The 17,752-nt window shown below is 39.4% G+C and overlaps 1 protein-coding gene across 3 annotated transcripts in view; it reads right to left on the bottom strand.

The window, feature by feature from the left end:
• The window catches only part of CYRIA (CYFIP related Rac1 interactor A), a 78,850-nt gene that overhangs the window by 12,529 nt on the left and 48,569 nt on the right, over window positions 1-17,752 (bottom strand). Inside the window, exons 4-5 of one of the 3 annotated variants that reach the window (XM_006140808.3) lie at window positions 4,088-4,209; window positions 2,419-2,524 (exon numbers count right to left, since the gene is read on the bottom strand). In XM_006140808.3, coding sequence (XP_006140870.1) covers window positions 2,419-2,524; window positions 4,088-4,209 — 228 coding nt within the window. Of the gene's footprint in view, window positions 1-1,107; window positions 1,221-2,418; window positions 2,525-4,087; window positions 4,210-17,752 lie in introns of those variants that run through there. The other 2 variants (XM_027773428.1, XM_027773427.1) reach the window with 2 other exon arrangements.

Raw genomic sequence — 17,752 nt, 5'->3', positions numbered from 1 at the left:
TCTTTCCCAGGGACATCGCTACCCTTCATCGAACATTTTCATCAGTGAGAACATGCTGTCTTCTAATTTGGCTTGCTATGACTGATGGTTTTTTTCTTCCTGTTGAGCAAAAACCTTGACTTCTTGGGATTTCAGTTCATTAGGTCTACCACACAGTTTGAGGAAATGTAGAGCTAAGTCAATCCCTCTTGTATCTGAGAGTCTCAAAAGCCTTCTTGTTTGAGGCACTCAACTACTCCCCTCACTCTTAACTACCAGTCATTTTTTAACATCATGGTTATTGTTATGCCAAGTATTTCAGTTTCTCTGGCTTGCTTTTAAAATTTGGTATTTTTTTATGGCAAATGTAGAGTAGAATATGAATACGACCTTTGACACTCTAGATATACTATACTAACTTAAAAATATCTCACAGAGTCTTGCTGTTAGGGACAGTAATTACATCATATTACTGGTCATAGTGGGCCTATTGTCAACCAGCCTTGGCTTTACTATAGCTTCTGAAAGCCATCCTGTACCTGTGCATTTTTTTCTCCCAAGCTTAAGAAAAAAATGTTATTTATTTTTAAATTTTTATTCTTTTGAAGATAATGTGTATAGTATTCTCAACTGGATTGATGAGAAATGTATATATGTTGGAATATTCACTTTGCAAGCCAAGTGACATATGTGATTGAATGTATAAAAGAAATTGAAATAAAAAATATATTATAAAAGTTTTTTTCTATTAAATTTACTATATGATTTCATGCAACCACATTCTTCTGGGGCCAGCAGGTAACCTTTACCTTTCATATTCTCTATTATTCTGAAGTATAATCAGCCAATAGTAAAATTATTAAGAGTTGAACATAGATGAAAACAAGACCAAAAGGATACTACCAGTATAGGGACAATCTAAATGTGCCAGTACCTTCAAGAGAGAAACTCTGAGGTGGATTGAAAGAAATGAAAATGACAAGAGCTGCTGTCCATAAACATCCTCTTGTAAGGCATAGTGGGTAGAAGTGAGTCATATCCTAATACGCTGAGCTGATACTACTACCTCCTCAAACACCAGAACAGAACTTCACATGTGAGATGTGAAGACTAGGAACACATACTCACCTAGCCTGATGGAAAACTCATAAAATCTCTTTAGCCTCACCACCAGAGGACAGACTGCATTCCAAGCTTTTTCTTGAAGCTGAATGTCATTGGGATTTTGAATTGCCTACAGAGACATGGTAGAATTGTCTATTTAAAAAGAAGCAATAAGCTCCACATCAAAATGGCTTAAGACTGAGAAAAGGCTTCAGATAAAAAGGACAATCCCTGCCAGGGACATCGCTACCCTTCATCGAACATTTTCATCAGTGAGAACATGCTGTCTTCTAATTTGGCTTGCTATGACTGATGGTTTTTTTCTTCCTGTTGAGCAAAAACCTTGACTTCTTGGGATTTCAGTTCATTAGGTCTACCACACAGTTTGAGGAAATGTAGAGCTAAGTCAATCCCTCTTGTATCTGAGAGTCTCAAAAGCCTTCTTGTTTGAGGCACTCAACTACTCCCCTCACTCTTAACTACCAGTCATTTTTTAACATCATGGTTATTGTTATGCCAAGTATTTCAGTTTCTCTGGCTTGCTTTTAAAATTTGGTATTTTTTTATGGCAAATGTAGAGTAGAATATGAATACGACCTTTGACACTCTAGATATACTATACTAACTTAAAAATATCTCACAGAGTCTTGCTGTTAGGGACAGTAATTACATCATATTACTGGTCATAGTGGGCCTATTGTCAACCAGCCTTGGCTTTACTATAGCTTCTGAAAGCCATCCTGTACCTGTGCATTTTTTTCTCCCAAGCTTAAGAAAAAAATGTTATTTATTTTTAAATTTTTATTCTTTTGAAGATAATGTGTATAGTATTCTCAACTGGATTGATGAGAAATGTATATATGTTGGAATATTCACTTTGCAAGCCAAGTGACATATGTGATTGAATGTATAAAAGAAATTGAAATAAAAAATATATTATAAAAGTTTTTTTCTATTAAATTTACTATATGATTTCATGCAACCACATTCTTCTGGGGCCAGCAGGTAACCTTTACCTTTCATCTTCTCTATTATTCTGAAGTATAATCAGCCAATAGTAAAATTATTAAGAGTTGAACATAGATGAAAACAAGACCAAAAGGATACTACCAGTATAGGGACAATCTAAATGTGCCAGTACCTTCAAGAGAGAAACTCTGAGGTGGATTGAAAGAAATGAAAATGACAAGAGCTGCTGTCCATAAACACCCTCTTGTAAGGCATAGTGGGTAGAAGTGAGTCATATCCTAATACGCTGAGCTGATACTACTACCTCCTCAAACACCAGAACAGAACTTCACATGTGAGATGTGAAGACTAGGAACACATACTCACCTAGCCTGATGGAAAACTCATAAAATCTCTTTAGCCTCACCACCAGAGGACAGACTGCATTCCAAGCTTTTTCTTGAAGCTGAATGTCATTGGGATTTTGAATTGCCTACAGAGACATGGTAGAATTGTCTATTTAAAAAGAAGCAATAAGCTCCACATCAAAATGGCTTAAGACTGAGAAAAGGCTTCAGATAAAAAGGACAATCCCTGATGTACTTTGCTAATGAGTACTTACTAAATTGGCATTGGTTCATTGGACTGTCCCCAAGATACTCATTTTGAGTGGAAATTTTAGTACTTGAACATAAAGCAAATGACACTACAATTGGATCCTGTGTTATCACGTTGGTTTCTATTAATCTTAAATCCACACACATACATGAATAAATGCACAGTTAAATGGGAAGAGATTCAGTCCACCCGTCATTATCTGATTCTTCTAAAATAGAGTTAGTGGTCATTATAAAGTGCAAATTCTACCACTTCCTCCCTTGGTAATATGTATTATATTCCTGCCAGTCTTTAATGTTGCCTAAATTACCTAAATTAAATGGTGACCCCTAAGTAGAAAAACCATCTCTTAACGGATTGTTACTTTCTTCGAAATGCTGTTTGGTCTGGGTTTCAGCAATTTGAAGATTATACTGCTAATGGTGTTCCTTTCATAAGGACGGTAGCAGTGGGGTGCGTCCGTGTGTGTGTGTGTGTGTGTGTGTGTGTGTATTGATATTTCCATAAAACAAGTACTTTTAAATAAAAGGAGTGTGAAGTTTGTTGCCTTTAAGGCATTATGAGGTCTCAAAAGTCAAGCTGACAGTTTTATTTTTGTTTTGTTTTTTATTTAACCCTTTAAATCTCCTAAGACATTTAAGATGACCTTGAAGTAGACCTATAGTTTACTTGAAGTGAGGTGGTGTATAGCTGTTGTGTGTAACATTGGTAGAACCTGCCAAAATTATCACAAAATGTTGGAAGGATCACGTCAATCCAGATTTTCTTTCTCTTTCTTCCTTCCTTCCTTCCTTCCTTCTTTTTTTTGGAGAGATTTTTGCTATAAGGGTTTGTACGCTCACCAGAGAGACAGAGAGACAGAAAGCGAGAAATCATTCCCTAGGGGGATGGCCACGCTACAGTTCCTTCTCCTCTGCTCTCCTCCTGGGATCTCGGACACACATATGGGCCCAGCTTGAGTTTGAAGTCACCAGGTCCAGGACTCAAACTGCAGTAGGACATGTGGGGGTCCAGTGATGTAGCCATTATGCCATCTGCTGATCCCTCAATTCATATTTTCTGACTTTTATTTCAATGGATGCTCATTGACTGTCTATGTATATTCCTCTTAAGTGCAGTGATCTGTTGACATTATTGCTTAAATGTGAGTCCTACAGTATCAAATGCATGTCTGAGATGAGAATGGCTAGTGTTTTAGCATTAACATTAGGTCTTTAGCACTCTGTATTCAGATTAATGGGCTAAAATGAAAGGGGCCATTCATATATCTTTTAAAAGACATCTTACCCTCCTCGTTTTTCTTAGTACTTTTGGAAGTACTAGAGCTTAATCTCGTTCTGTATGTGTGTGTGTGTGTGTGTGTGTGTGCGCGCACGCGTGTGTGTGGTTTTCCCTTGTTCTCCCAGGGGTGGTCAGTTCAGTGTTATTACAGACATACATCTCGAATCTCTGGTCCTGCTCCTTTGTATGCCTGCAGGTCGGTGAGGATGCTCTCGGAATCCTGGAGGACAGCGCTGATTTGGTTCCATATTTCTCTCTCTCCTTCTGTGGGCTGGGCATCTAAGCAGCAAGAAAACCAAAAGATACAGAGGGCTGGTGTTTACAGAGAGCTCAGGACCAGGGTCAGCATTCAGTTCTATCTGCTGCACAATCCTATGGTATTACTGTAGGTCTGAATTTATGCTTTAATATAATAAGCTCCAAGTAAGGGAAAAGCACAGTTTCTGCCCATTACCCAGTTCAAACATTCAGCAATCTTTCTTCACACATTAAAGAAATCATGTTAGAATTACTGTAGGCACTCGTTTATTTATTACATGGAACACATTTTTTTGCAAACCTGCTACATGTGAAGCAGTGCACTGGATAATAGAAGAAATATACACTGTCTTTTTGGGTACACTTTTTTATTATTTTTTATTTAAAGCATTATTATTTTCATTGTGAACACATATATAAAATTTACCCTCCTATTTTAAGTGTATAGTTCCATGCTATTAAATACATTCATCATGCTGTGTCAGCATCACCACTATCCATCTCCATAACCTTCTTTAGTCTTGGAGACTGAATCTCGGTGTTGAGTCTGCTTTCAATAGGAGAAGCTACTGAATATTTCTGTTATGGCTGAAAACGGAATCTGATTCTGCATGGGAAGAATAGTCACCTTCATAGTTCCATATGACAAAATTAAGCTTGGGCCAGCCAGTGGGATGGTAATTAGGGTATCTGGATCTGACATGGCCAACCATGTGGTTTGAGTCCCAGACTCATGGCTGGAAAAACATAATGGCATGTGTGTGTGCATGCCTCAAATCCTGAAAGGAGGAAGAAAAGCAGGAGAAAGGATTATGAGATTGAGGCATGACCATCCCTCATGAGAGGAATACTTTCTCTCTCTCTCGCTCCTCATACATGTGCCCTCTGGCAAGGTTGAGGGAGGGAAAAAGGTTAAAAATTGGATTATTAACCCTTCAGAACCATGACAAAGGCTTATCATTCCAGAACGCACTGATGTGTAGAAAGCACTGAGATAGTTCCCTGAACGTGGACTCATGTTCCAGAGTTTTGGAAAAGAGGTTCAAGGAGTTCATTTTAAAGATATCTGTTCTGGTAAGCTTTGGTTTTGACCATGACTATCGCCCACAAAAAAATGAAGTGACACATTGAGCTTATATAAATGCAGACACTACTCTAACAACCACAGAAGCACCCCCTGAACTCTTAGTGAATTCTCACTTGATTACATACCTGGAGCAAATATAAGTCCTTATTCCCAGGAGCATTCATGAGGGCTGTGTGTGGAGGCTGAGAGGTGGCAAAGATTGAGTTTTATCTCATGATAAAATAAGTGAGTTGTCTGGGCTAGTAAGGAGGTTAGTCTCTATCTAAAACAAAAGCATTGCTAATGGAGAAAGGGGACAGATGGCATCTCATAAAACTGTTTCGAAGTATCCAGTCCTAGAATACAGTCCTCTTAGACCTCACTAATGGAAGGTGAAGTTGAGAGTTACACTTGGTGTAACACTTTCCAGATCAAATCTGGGTTTTGATTAATTTTTGAGGGAGTACAATGGGATGACCTTGGGTATAAAAGACAGAAATCACAAGACAGGTCAGAGTAAAGCATATGTGCTATGCTGACTGGCTGCTCAGAGAGTCTGAGCATCTGAAAAGAGGCTGATGGCCAGGTTGCCTGCACCCATGTCTGCTGCACCTACACTCTCCAAAGGCAAACCCTTAAGAAGTGATGTCCTTGGAGGTTTTCAGGCTAGCTTGCTTGCCAGGTCCTGCCTAAGACTTAAGAAGTGGTAGAATTTCATGAAAAATGAAGGATGAAATTCATCAATGATAATTTTCTTTCTTTCTCTCTTTCTTTCTTTCTTTCTTTTTTCTTTCTTTCTCTCTCTCTTCTTTCTCTTTCTTTCTTTCTTTCTTTCTTTCTTCCTTTCTTTCTTTCTTTCTTTCTTTCTTTCTTTCTTTCTTTCTTTCTTTCTTTCTTTCTTTCTTTTTCTTTTCCTTCCTTCCATCCTTCCTTCCTTTCTTATCTTTTCTTTTATAGGGCAGGTGCACTTGACAGAGAGAGATGGAGTGGGGATAGTGAGAAATCACCCCCTGGAGGAATGGCCATGTCACAATCCGTTCTCCCATTTCCTCTCAGGATTTTGGGCATACATGCACATGCACCTGCCATTATTTTCAAGCCATTGGGTCCAGAACTTGAGCCACGCAGTTGGCCATGTGGGATCCAGTGCTTTTACCTCCACACCACCTGCTGGTTTTACCTCCACACCACCAGCTGGTCTGGTAATCTTACAAAAAAAAAAAGAAGAAGAAGAAGAAGAAGAAAGAAAGAAAATCTTAAGGCCTTACAGGTTATCCAGAAACTGCAAACTGTACCTTCTAGAAATGAGATGGTTTCAAATAAGGAATAGGGAGGTCTAAAGTACATGAGCAGCAGCTCAAAGACAAAGATAAATGTAGCCTGGGAGAAGTGGTGAAAGTTAAATGTAAGGCATGGGACTGTGTTGGGTGGATGGAAGGCCAAAGGCAATCTATGCATAAAGAGAGGACAACATGGAAAAATGCTGGGTAAATGGATGTACAAGGCTGGGCCCAGAAGCGGAAGTGGACCTGCAAGACTGGAATGTAGATTCTAGTTCAGGAAACAGAAGGAAAGAGAAACTTACTATACTTGTGTTCTTTTGTACTTTCCATTGTTTCTCAGAAACAGCTGTTAAGTTTTCTTAGGTATGATTTACTCACATTATTTTTTTAAAGAATTATTTTATTAACTTTATTTATTTATTTTGTTTTGACTAGAGAGGAACAGAGTGAGAGAGAGTAAGTGAGAAAGCAAGCCTCCAGCATTAATGGGACAAAGAAATGTGGTATTATCTGCTGAAGATAATTTCATAGTTTTATCAACTGGACTAGGGAGAAATGGTCACATGTTGAAATATTCACTTTGTAAGCTAAATAACATGATTGAATGTATAAAAGAAAATTAAATAAAAACTAAATAAAAAAGTACAAGTTTATTCTTTAAAAAAGGGAGAGAAAGAGCCAACCCTGTGGTCTGATGGATACGGGAGCTGAATCCCACACAACAAACCATGTGGTTTGAATTCCATTTCTGACACCTTGAAAAACACAGTGGGTATTACACGTGTGCATGATCAACATTCTTACAGGGAAGAGGAATGGAAGAGAAGGGATTGCAAAATAACCACGGTCCATTGAGGGATGCTTTCTCTCTCTCCTTCTCTCTCTCTTTCTCTCTCATGAGAACATATGCCCTCTTGCAAATTAAAAAAAAATTGAAATTCACACATAGGTTTCTCATAATACACATGTTTCGTCAACTTTTTGAAGACTCTTCATATTTGGAGAAGAGAATAGACAAAACAGTCTGCGACTAAGATTCCAAGGGCTGAGACTATTTGAATGTACTTCTAGTTTGCACAAGAACAAGGCATCAGAGACCAGACAGGGACACCTTCTTATCCTGGCTGTCACCTGGCCCCATCTTAGCAAGTCACCACTTGATAAGCTTTAGACAAAACAGAATTAAAACTAAGTGGGCTAGAAGAAGAAAGCTGGAAAACAACAGCAACAAAATCCTGTTGATAGTTACTTAAGTACCAAAGGAGAAAGACTTCAAGTCAGTTTTTAAAAATAGACACCTAACAAAGTGCTTCAAGAACAAGACAGTTTCTGATAGGATGACCTAAAAGTGGCCCTGGGGCTGGAGATAGAACTCCTGTTTCCATTCCAGGTTAAGTGGCACTTTCTAATGCAAGTCCACACTAGCATTCATGTGACCACGAAGAGGTGGACAAGTAATATAGAGAGGATGCCACTTCTCTGACAGAGGAGGTGACTTGGGGCTACGGGGCTACTTGGAGCTACCTTCATTCTTGCGTCTTTCCTAGCAACTGGGGCCACCTTTGAAACAGGAACCTCTGTCCCCAACCTCTCTTTCTGGGAAACTATTTCTTTTGGCAAATTTCCTAGTGTCCTATTAGAAATGTGGTCTTGTTTAGCTGTGGTGGGTGGGTGGAAGAAACCCAATCCATCATTTCTACTTTCATCTGGACTTAGAAATGTGTTGGCTTATTTTCTTCCATAATTTGTTAGTTTTATTAAATGTTCTATTTCTTCCTCCTTCACAGTCATGGAGCTGAAGTCACCTTCTTTAATAATTAGGCCCTTGGTGCAGGCAGCACTGGCCCTGCCTTCTGGGTGCAGCAAGTCTCAGGAGACAAGACAAGTGGCCTCAGCTTCTAAAATGGAGAATGACATCTGGAGAAAGCACTACCCTGTCTGTCTGGCTCTCTTTTCAAATAGGAAAAGGGCTATATAACCCTGAGTGACATAATCATTGGCCTCGATCCCCACGGAAGTCCATGATTCATACCACTTTTATCCCTTAGCTGCATGATCAAACAGTGAGAACTAATTGATGAGAATCTTATCCATTAGTCTACAGAAATCTGGTCATATTCATATTATTTGACATTACATTTCTGGAGTCTAGCTAGCACAGTGCTTGGCACATAGTGGATGCTCAAGAAAAACATGCTGATTAAAGAGTTGAACAAATTATTTCAATATACTTCTCACATGTTTTATGATGGTTTCTTTGCTTACTTTCGAATTTTGAATTTTTTCATGACAAGGTCTGAGTCTGAGGACTAGTCCTTACTATCTATATGAAGGTCTACCCCTGGAAACACTCACTAGACATGTGATGAATTGGATCGACCTTGCAGTTAAAGAAGCCAAATCCCACATGACTAACCATGGTTGGAATCCCAGCCCCCATGGCTTGCAAAACATGCAGTTCCTTGTGTGCCCCAGATCCTGACAAGGTAGAAAAATGGAGGAGAAGGGACTGTGGCATGATCACACCCCACTGAGGAGTGCTCTTTCTGTTTCTCTCTCTGTCTCTGTGTCTCTCTCTGGTGAGAACACATGCACTCTGGCAAATTAGAAAAAAACATATGCCATGATTCAATGAATAAATAAAGACATTTGCCAGGTGGCAAAGAATAGTGGGTGTTGGGGAAAAGTAAAGAATAAACAAATAATGGCCCTATCACTTCTAGTTTTACTCTTCTGTCTCCTTTCCCCAAATGGTTTTTATTCTGCTACATCTCTCATTGTTACCCTATGATATGTATGTATTTGCCTACAACCCAATTGGCTCCATTTCTGACACCTTGAAAAACACAGTGGGTATTACACGTGTGCATGATCAACATTCTTACAGGGAAGAGGAATGGAAGAGAAGGGATTGCAAAATAACCACGGTCCATTGAGGGATGCTTTCTCTCTCTCCTTCTCTCTCTCTTTCTCTCTCATGAGAACATATGCCCTCTTGCAAATTAAAAAAAAATTGAAATTCACACATAGGTTTCTCATAATACACATGTTTCGTCAACTTTTTGAAGACTCTTCATATTTGGAGAAGAGAATAGACAAAACAGTCTGCGACTAAGATTCCAAGGGCTGAGACTATTTGAATGTACTTCTAGTTTGCACAAGAACAAGGCATCAGAGACCAGACAGGGACACCTTCTTATCCTGGCTGTCACCTGGCCCCATCTTAGCAAGTCACCACTTGATAAGCTTTAGACAAAACAGAATTAAAACTAAGTGGGCTAGAAGAAGAAAGCTGGAAAACAACAGCAACAAAATCCTGTTGATAGTTACTTAAGTACCAAAGGAGAAAGACTTCAAGTCAGTTTTTAAAAATAGACACCTAACAAAGTGCTTCAAGAACAAGACAGTTTCTGATAGGATGACCTAAAAGTGGCCCTGGGGCTGGAGATAGAACTCCTGTTTCCATTCCAGGTTAAGTGGCACTTTCTAATGCAAGTCCACACTAGCATTCATGTGACCACGAAGAGGTGGACAAGTAATATAGAGAGGATGCCACTTCTCTGACAGAGGAGGTGACTTGGGGCTACGGGGCTACTTGGAGCTACCTTCATTCTTGCGTCTTTCCTAGCAACTGGGGCCACCTTTGAAACAGGAACCTCTGTCCCCAACCTCTCTTTCTGGGAAACTATTTCTTTTGGCAAATTTCCTAGTGTCCTATTAGAAATGTGGTCTTGTTTAGCTGTGGTGGGTGGGTGGAAGAAACCCAATCCATCATTTCTACTTTCATCTGGACTTAGAAATGTGTTGGCTTATTTTCTTCCATAATTTGTTAGTTTTATTAAATGTTCTATTTCTTCCTCCTTCACAGTCATGGAGCTGAAGTCACCTTCTTTAATAATTAGGCCCTTGGTGCAGGCAGCACTGGCCCTGCCTTCTGGGTGCAGCAAGTCTCAGGAGACAAGACAAGTGGCCTCAGCTTCTAAAATGGAGAATGACATCTGGAGAAAGCACTACCCTGTCTGTCTGGCTCTCTTTTCAAATAGGAAAAGGGCTATATAACCCTGAGTGACATAATCATTGGCCTCGATCCCCACGGAAGTCCATGATTCATACCACTTTTATCCCTTAGCTGCATGATCAAACAGTGAGAACTAATTGATGAGAATCTTATCCATTAGTCTACAGAAATCTGGTCATATTCATATTATTTGACATTACATTTCTGGAGTCTAGCTAGCACAGTGCTTGGCACATAGTGGATGCTCAAGAAAAACATGCTGATTAAAGAGTTGAACAAATTATTTCAATATACTTCTCACATGTTTTATGATGGTTTCTTTGCTTACTTTCGAATTTTGAATTTTTTCATGACAAGGTCTGAGTCTGAGGACTAGTCCTTACTATCTATATGAAGGTCTACCCCTGGAAACACTCACTAGACATGTGATGAATTGGATCGACCTTGCAGTTAAGGAAGCCAAATCCCACATGACTAACCATGGTTGGAATCCCAGCCCCCATGGCTTGCAAAACATGCAGTTCCTTGTGTGCCCCAGATCCTGACAAGGTAGAAAAATGGAGGAGAAGGGACTGTGGCATGATCACACCCCACTGAGGAGTGCTCTTTCTGTTTCTCTCTCTGTCTCTGTGTCTCTCTCTGGTGAGAACACATGCACTCTGGCAAATTAGAAAAAAACATATGCCATGATTCAATGAATAAATAAAGACATTTGCCAGGTGGCAAAGAATAGTGGGTGTTGGGGAAAAGTAAAGAATAAACAAATAATGGCCCTATCACTTCTAGTTTTACTCTTCTGTCTCCTTTCCCCAAATGGTTTTTATTCTGCTACATCTCTCATTGTTACCCTATGATATGTATGTATTTGCCTACAACCCAATTGGCTATTCACATCTTTATTAACATTTGTGTTTTTAAACCAGCCATTTTCATCTATGGCCTTTATGTCTCCTCCATGTGGTCAACACGCTAATAGGGTATCTGTTCAGTCTGGGAGAGTGAAAAACTGCTAGCGTTTCCTCTTACAATCCTAAAGCTGCTATCATTTTGTTTTCTGGAAAATTCCTTTGAGAAGCTTTGTAGTCCACATTTTTGGCATCCTCCACATTTAGATTCAATTGGTGACAGTGTTTTCAAAATTAATTGTGTTTTCAGATGTCAAAGAAAGACATCTTAAAAGGGAGCTTGAAGAATTAGTGACGGAAAGATTTCTATATTTAACCTATCAGCAACCTCTTAAAGCTTCTGCTGAGTGAACAAGAACTCTGAACTGTGGGCTTTGCTTTTCTATTTTTACACAAAGATTGACCTTTAGTCAAAGAAAGGTACTGTGCATGCACCTCGGTAATCCCACTGATGGGAAAGGGTCCTTATATCCAGTTGTGGCCAATGAATTCTTGGTGATATTTTTTTCTAAGAACAACATTCTAAGCATCTATTTATTTGTCAATTATTTCAATGAAATTCAGGAGAATGGCTACATAAAGCCCGAGTTACTCCTGTCTAACAATGGAGCTGTTAAAAATCCCTGTGATTTACACAGGCAATTTAAGAAACCAATACTTCTAGGAGCCCTGGCACAAGTGTATCTAGGCCATTATCCGGGTGATGATTTAAAGCCTTGTTCTGGACTTGCTATGGTAGAGAGTGTGAAAATGTACCATGTGTACTGTGACCTTGCACATACATTTATGGTCAAGAACTCACTAAATTGCAAGTGTGTAGAATTTTTAATAGAAAAATGCTCTCTTATCCATTAAGATGAATAAGCAGTATTAATTTTGCTTACAGAGAAAACACTGATCTACTTTTGGCTCACTTTGCTATTGACAGTGAATATTAACTGTCAACATTTTGGTGTCACCAGAGGTAGGGCAGAAGACTTCACTGAGGAGGACTGCGATATTTATTTAAAGAAGAATGCTTGGCATTCCACTGTTCTAATGGAAAGGAAGGGAGCTTTGTCTCTTCTGTAAACCTGCCACAGCAGGACTCAAACTGAAGAAGGGCTGTCAAATCAAAGTGCGCTTATCTTCTTAAATCAGCGAAGGACTCACCCTGTCTTCAAAAGCACTAGGAACACATATACCCTCTCCTAACGACCTAGTTAGAATTGTATGGAAAATTTGACAGATAATCACATTAACCTAAGATAACATGAGGAGAAGACACAATTTATGTGGACATGGCTTTGGTTGTGAAGGAAGTGCTGGCATTTCATCAATAGGATATATAGCTGTCTCTGTATCTCAATGACTTGTATAAACACTGAAGAAAGGTACAGCAGAAAGGATTTGCGCAAGTCATAAATTAAGTCTACAGCTATTCTTCCCATCTACTTCCTCATTCTTCCCTATCCCTCCCCCCTTCAGGATAAACTAAGAAACATAAATAATTATCTATTATGAACATTTCAGGATGTAAAATGGTAATGATTTATAACAGACTGCTACCTGCTTATGGAAACAGCATAAAATTGCAAAGGGTCATTGGAAAATGTAAGTGTGACTGGGCTGACATATTTATACAGGACATTAGTCATCTCATACCACAGCCCAAAGCCTTTTCCTATGGAACAATCACACCAGGGAGTGAAAAGAGCAGGGAGGGTCAAGGTTCTTGCAGGCTTGTCTGTTTCATTCACATGCAATGGGATCTCTGAGGCAGCGACAGGGGAAGCAGCACTCAAAGGATGAAGTTTTTGAGACCTGGTCCTGTGGGGCTTTGTCATTCAGTGAATATTAGACCTCAGGGCAAGCCAATTGATCTTTTGGGTCCCAGCTTGGTTCTTGGTAAAAGAGAGGGAAGCTAACAATATCCCCAGTTTCCTCACTATCTATAATAATAAGGATCATAATAAGGATGCTGACATAGATGAAAAGCATTTAAAAAGTGAAAGTGCTGGAAATTTAGGATATTATTATCACTAAATCCCTGTGTTGTCATTAACAAACCACTTCCTAGGTCTATACTGTTTTTGTTTGCTTGTTTGTTTTTCTTTCTGTAAAGTGAGTACATGAGACTAAAAGGAATCTGATTCCTGATACTTTCTCCCTGTGTTCTCTCAAGACTATCTAGCCTCCTCTAAATGACCTTAGCAGATGTGAGGGTAACAGAGAAGGGAGGATGAAAAAAGAGAATCAGCAGTGGCAGAAAGTAGTCTGAGTCAACAACAAACCCCAGAAAACAGGTAATCTGATACAACAACTTGCTTTAAAGAGTAGGAGACTGTAGTCCTAATAGGTAATAATATTCATAGCCTTTCTGAGAATATTACCAGCTTCTTACCTATTGCCTGTACTATTGTCTCTTCAATATGTGTGCATCTTATCTCCCCAATACACTTATAAACTCCTTGAAGAAGAGACCATGTTCTTCTCATGCTCCTAAATTTACTTGCCTCCCAGTCTTACTAGGACCCCAACCCCACTGCTGGTGTTTCTGACTGAGGAATGCGGAGATAGATACTCTGTATGTAGTTACTTAAGTAGGGCTAATCAAAACCAATGTTCCTAAATATATAATTTAGGCAGAGCCCTACGCTGGACAGTGGATAGAACACAGAATTATGTATGCATAAAATGCCATCTAAATCCTAATCTCAGGAAGTTGTATACCTGTGAGGAGACAAATACATACTTATTGACAAAAAACTGCAACATTTGATCACTAACAGTGTCTCAGAGTCTCAGAGAGTGGATGATTAAGTGGCACTAGTTCTTGGATCTAATAACCTGACTTCTCCATGCAGCTAATTATTATTATTATCTTTTAGACAGAGTATTGTGATCACAATTTGATTCTCCTCCTGTTGGTGGTGTAGTAGTCAAGGTCGTGGACCCCCACATGGCTGACCATGGTTCAAATCCTGGACATGCTGGCTTGAAAATCACAGTTGCATGTATGCATGCATGCCCCAAATCCCAGGAAAAGAATGGAGTGAAGTGATTGTGGCATGGCCATTTCCCTGGGAGGTGATTTCTCACTTTCCCTCTCACTGTCTTTCTCTCTCTGGCAAATGCATGTGCCCTATGGCAAAAACCTGAAAAAATAAAATCCCAAACCACATTGGTCTGGAAAGGCCTCCACACTCATCTATTGTGTTCTTTTCAACAAACCACAACCTCACTTGGGAGTCTGCTTCCTCAGCAAACTGGTGAGTCATAGTCAAGCACAGCAGCCATGCTTCAATCACAGACTGTCTGTCCTTTAAACTGTGCTTAGGCAGACAAACATCAATAGTAACCAGTCCAGTTATTTACCTCATTCTCTCACTTCCTCTGTTTTTTTTTTTTTTTTGTACATCCCTTTCCTTTTTTTTTTTTTTTGTATATAAGTGTTTTTCCACCATGCAGCTACCAGGAGTTCCTTGGGAGTCATTGTACGGGCTGTCCAATTTGTGAATTGTTTTTGCTCAATTAAACTCTGCTAAATTAGATTTGTCTAAAGTTTTCCTTTTAGCATGCCTCAGCCTCCCAGTTGGGACCACAAGCATGTGCCACCACACCTGGCTCTTTTTTAAACAGGGTCTTCCCACGTGGTTCCTGCCCGTGGAGCATAGCATCTTAGCCACATACACTACCATGGCTGGGCCTGTCTGCAGTACATTCTAACACCCTGAACAATATTTCACACTTCCCAAATAGTGCCTAGTCAATGCATGAGAAGAAAACAAAGTCCAGAATTTAAACAGAGAATAAAAGATTATAAGACAACAGGAAAACCAAACATCTACCATATGCCAACATATATAATAGCTAAATGAATGTTTTGAGATATAAATCAGATCTGATTAGTAGTTGTTTGGGGAAAGGATGGGGTCAGAGTGATTGAAAAGAGGCATGTTGGAATGTTCTGAAAGGTAAAAATATCTAGTGTCTTGAGAGAGTGTAGTGTGGGATTTGTCAAAAGTTATTGAAATGTACCTTTAAGGTTTGAACATTGAAGTGTGTGTACATTGTACTTCATTAAGAAAAACATTTTAGAAGTTAGGTAGTCAGGCAAAAAAGAAAAATAGATGAAATGGTGTCAGCATTAACTAAAAGAAGGAACTTGGATTTTTTGTTGTTTTTTTTTTTTTGGTTTTTCCATAGAGAGAAAGAGACATAGAGAAACTGAGAAATCACCCCCCAAGAGAGATGGCCACGCCACAATCCCTTCTCCATTATCCTCTCAAGATTTTTTGGCGTGCCACGTACATGTAACGCTTTGTTTATTTTACTTGGAGAAATAGCGACTCAGATTCCAAGGGAATCTCTGTTAGATCAAGTAGCTTGCTGATTGAGGAAAAACAAAACAAAACAAAACAAAAAAGATTTCTTGGAGCAAGATGCTCTTGCAGTAGGTTTAATCTGTGTGAACTTCCACCTGTCCTGGAGACTGTCCACTCAATGCTCTGGATCTTGGAACTTGAAAGGTTGTCTGCCATAGCTACCCTGCCCTAAACACTGGAGTGGATCAGAGCCTCACTTAGATGCATTAGTTACAAGTGGTTCCCAAACTGGCAAATTATCAGAAGCACCGACCTGGAAAAGTGATAAAAGCAAATTCTTGGGACTAGACCACTGAATCAGAATTTTTAAGTGAGGCTCAGCTAATTATATAGCAAAAAACATCACCAGATGTTTCTGATTGTCTATAACGTAATAATAATTTGGGCCTGGGAATCACTGGAACTACTTTATTGAAAGGCTAATGCCCACTGCCCACATCGAATGCCGTAACAGCAGATCTGACTGACAGCAGCCATCGGCAGGGTGTCAAGCATACTTCCTTGTGTACACTGTCCCCAAAAACACCACTCATGATGGATGAGGTAGTTACATTAATCTCTTTTTCCTCTCCTTCCTTCCAGCCTTCAAAGAGGAAAAAGAGACATGAAGAGGAGGCAGAAAGAGAGAAAGGAAAAGAAAAATAGTGGGATGAAAACAATAGCAATAAAAAAATAAGTTAAATGGTTGTGGAGAAATGTGCGCACAGTGTAGAACACACGGTGAAAGTCATAAGATTTTCAATCAGGTTCATGTAACTGGAAAACCCAAGGCAGATATGTCTAATTTTATATTACGTTTGACCAACTTAATGAAATCCATTTGACCCAGTTCAACTATAGTCCATCACTGACTTCAAAATGAATATTCAACACTAAAAGCAGAGGTGCCAAATTCATTTAAGCTGCTTTTTTTTTTTTTGGTTTTTCCATAGAGAGAAAGAGACATAGAGAAACTGAGAAATCACCCCCCAAGAGAGATGGCCACGCCACAATCCCTTCTCCATTATCCTCTCAAGATTTTTTGGCGTGCCACGTACATGTAACGCTTTGTTTATTTTACTTGGAGAAATAGCGACTCAGATTCCAAGGGAATCTCTGTTAGATCAAGTAGCTTGCTGATTGAGGAAAAACAAAACAAAACAAAACAAAAAAGATTTCTTGGAGCAAGATGCTCTTGCAGTAGGTTTAATCTGTGTGAACTTCCACCTGTCCTGGAGACTGTCCACTCAATGCTCTGGATCTTGGAACTTGAAAGGTTGTCTGCCATAGCTACCCTGCCCTAAACACTGGAGTGGATCAGAGCCTCACTTAGATGCATTAGTTACAAGTGGTTCCCAAACTGGCAAATTATCAGAAGCACCGACCTGGAAAAGTGATAAAAGCAAATTCTTGGGACTAGACCACTGAATCAGAATTTTTAAGTGAGGCTCAGCTAATTATATAGCAAAAAACATCACCAGATGTTTCTGATTGTCTATAACGTAATAATAATTTGGGCCTGGGAATCACTGGAACTACTTTATTGAAAGGCTAATGCCCACTGCCCACATCGAATGCCGTAACAGCAGATCTGACTGACAGCAGCCATCGGCAGGGTGTCAAGCATACTTCCTTGTGTACACTGTCCCCAAAAACACCACTCATGATGGATGAGGTAGTTACATTAATCTCTTTTTCCTCTCCTTCCTTCCAGCCTTCAAAGAGGAAAAAGAGACATGAAGAGGAGGCAGAAAGAGAGAAAGGAAAAGAAAAATAGTGGGATGAAAACAATAGCAATAAAAAAATAAGTTAAATGGTTGTGGAGAAATGTGCGCACAGTGTAGAACACACGGTGAAAGTCATAAGATTTTCAATCAGGTTCATGTAACTGGAAAACCCAAGGCAGATATGTCTAATTTTATATTACGTTTGACCAACTTAATGAA

This window comes from Tupaia chinensis, unplaced genomic scaffold, assembly GCF_000334495.1.
Source record: "Tupaia chinensis unplaced genomic scaffold, TupChi_1.0 Scaffold000045_1, whole genome shotgun sequence".
NCBI lineage: Eukaryota > Metazoa > Chordata > Mammalia > Scandentia > Tupaiidae > Tupaia > Tupaia belangeri.
This window is presented reverse-complemented; position numbering and strand designations above follow the sequence as displayed.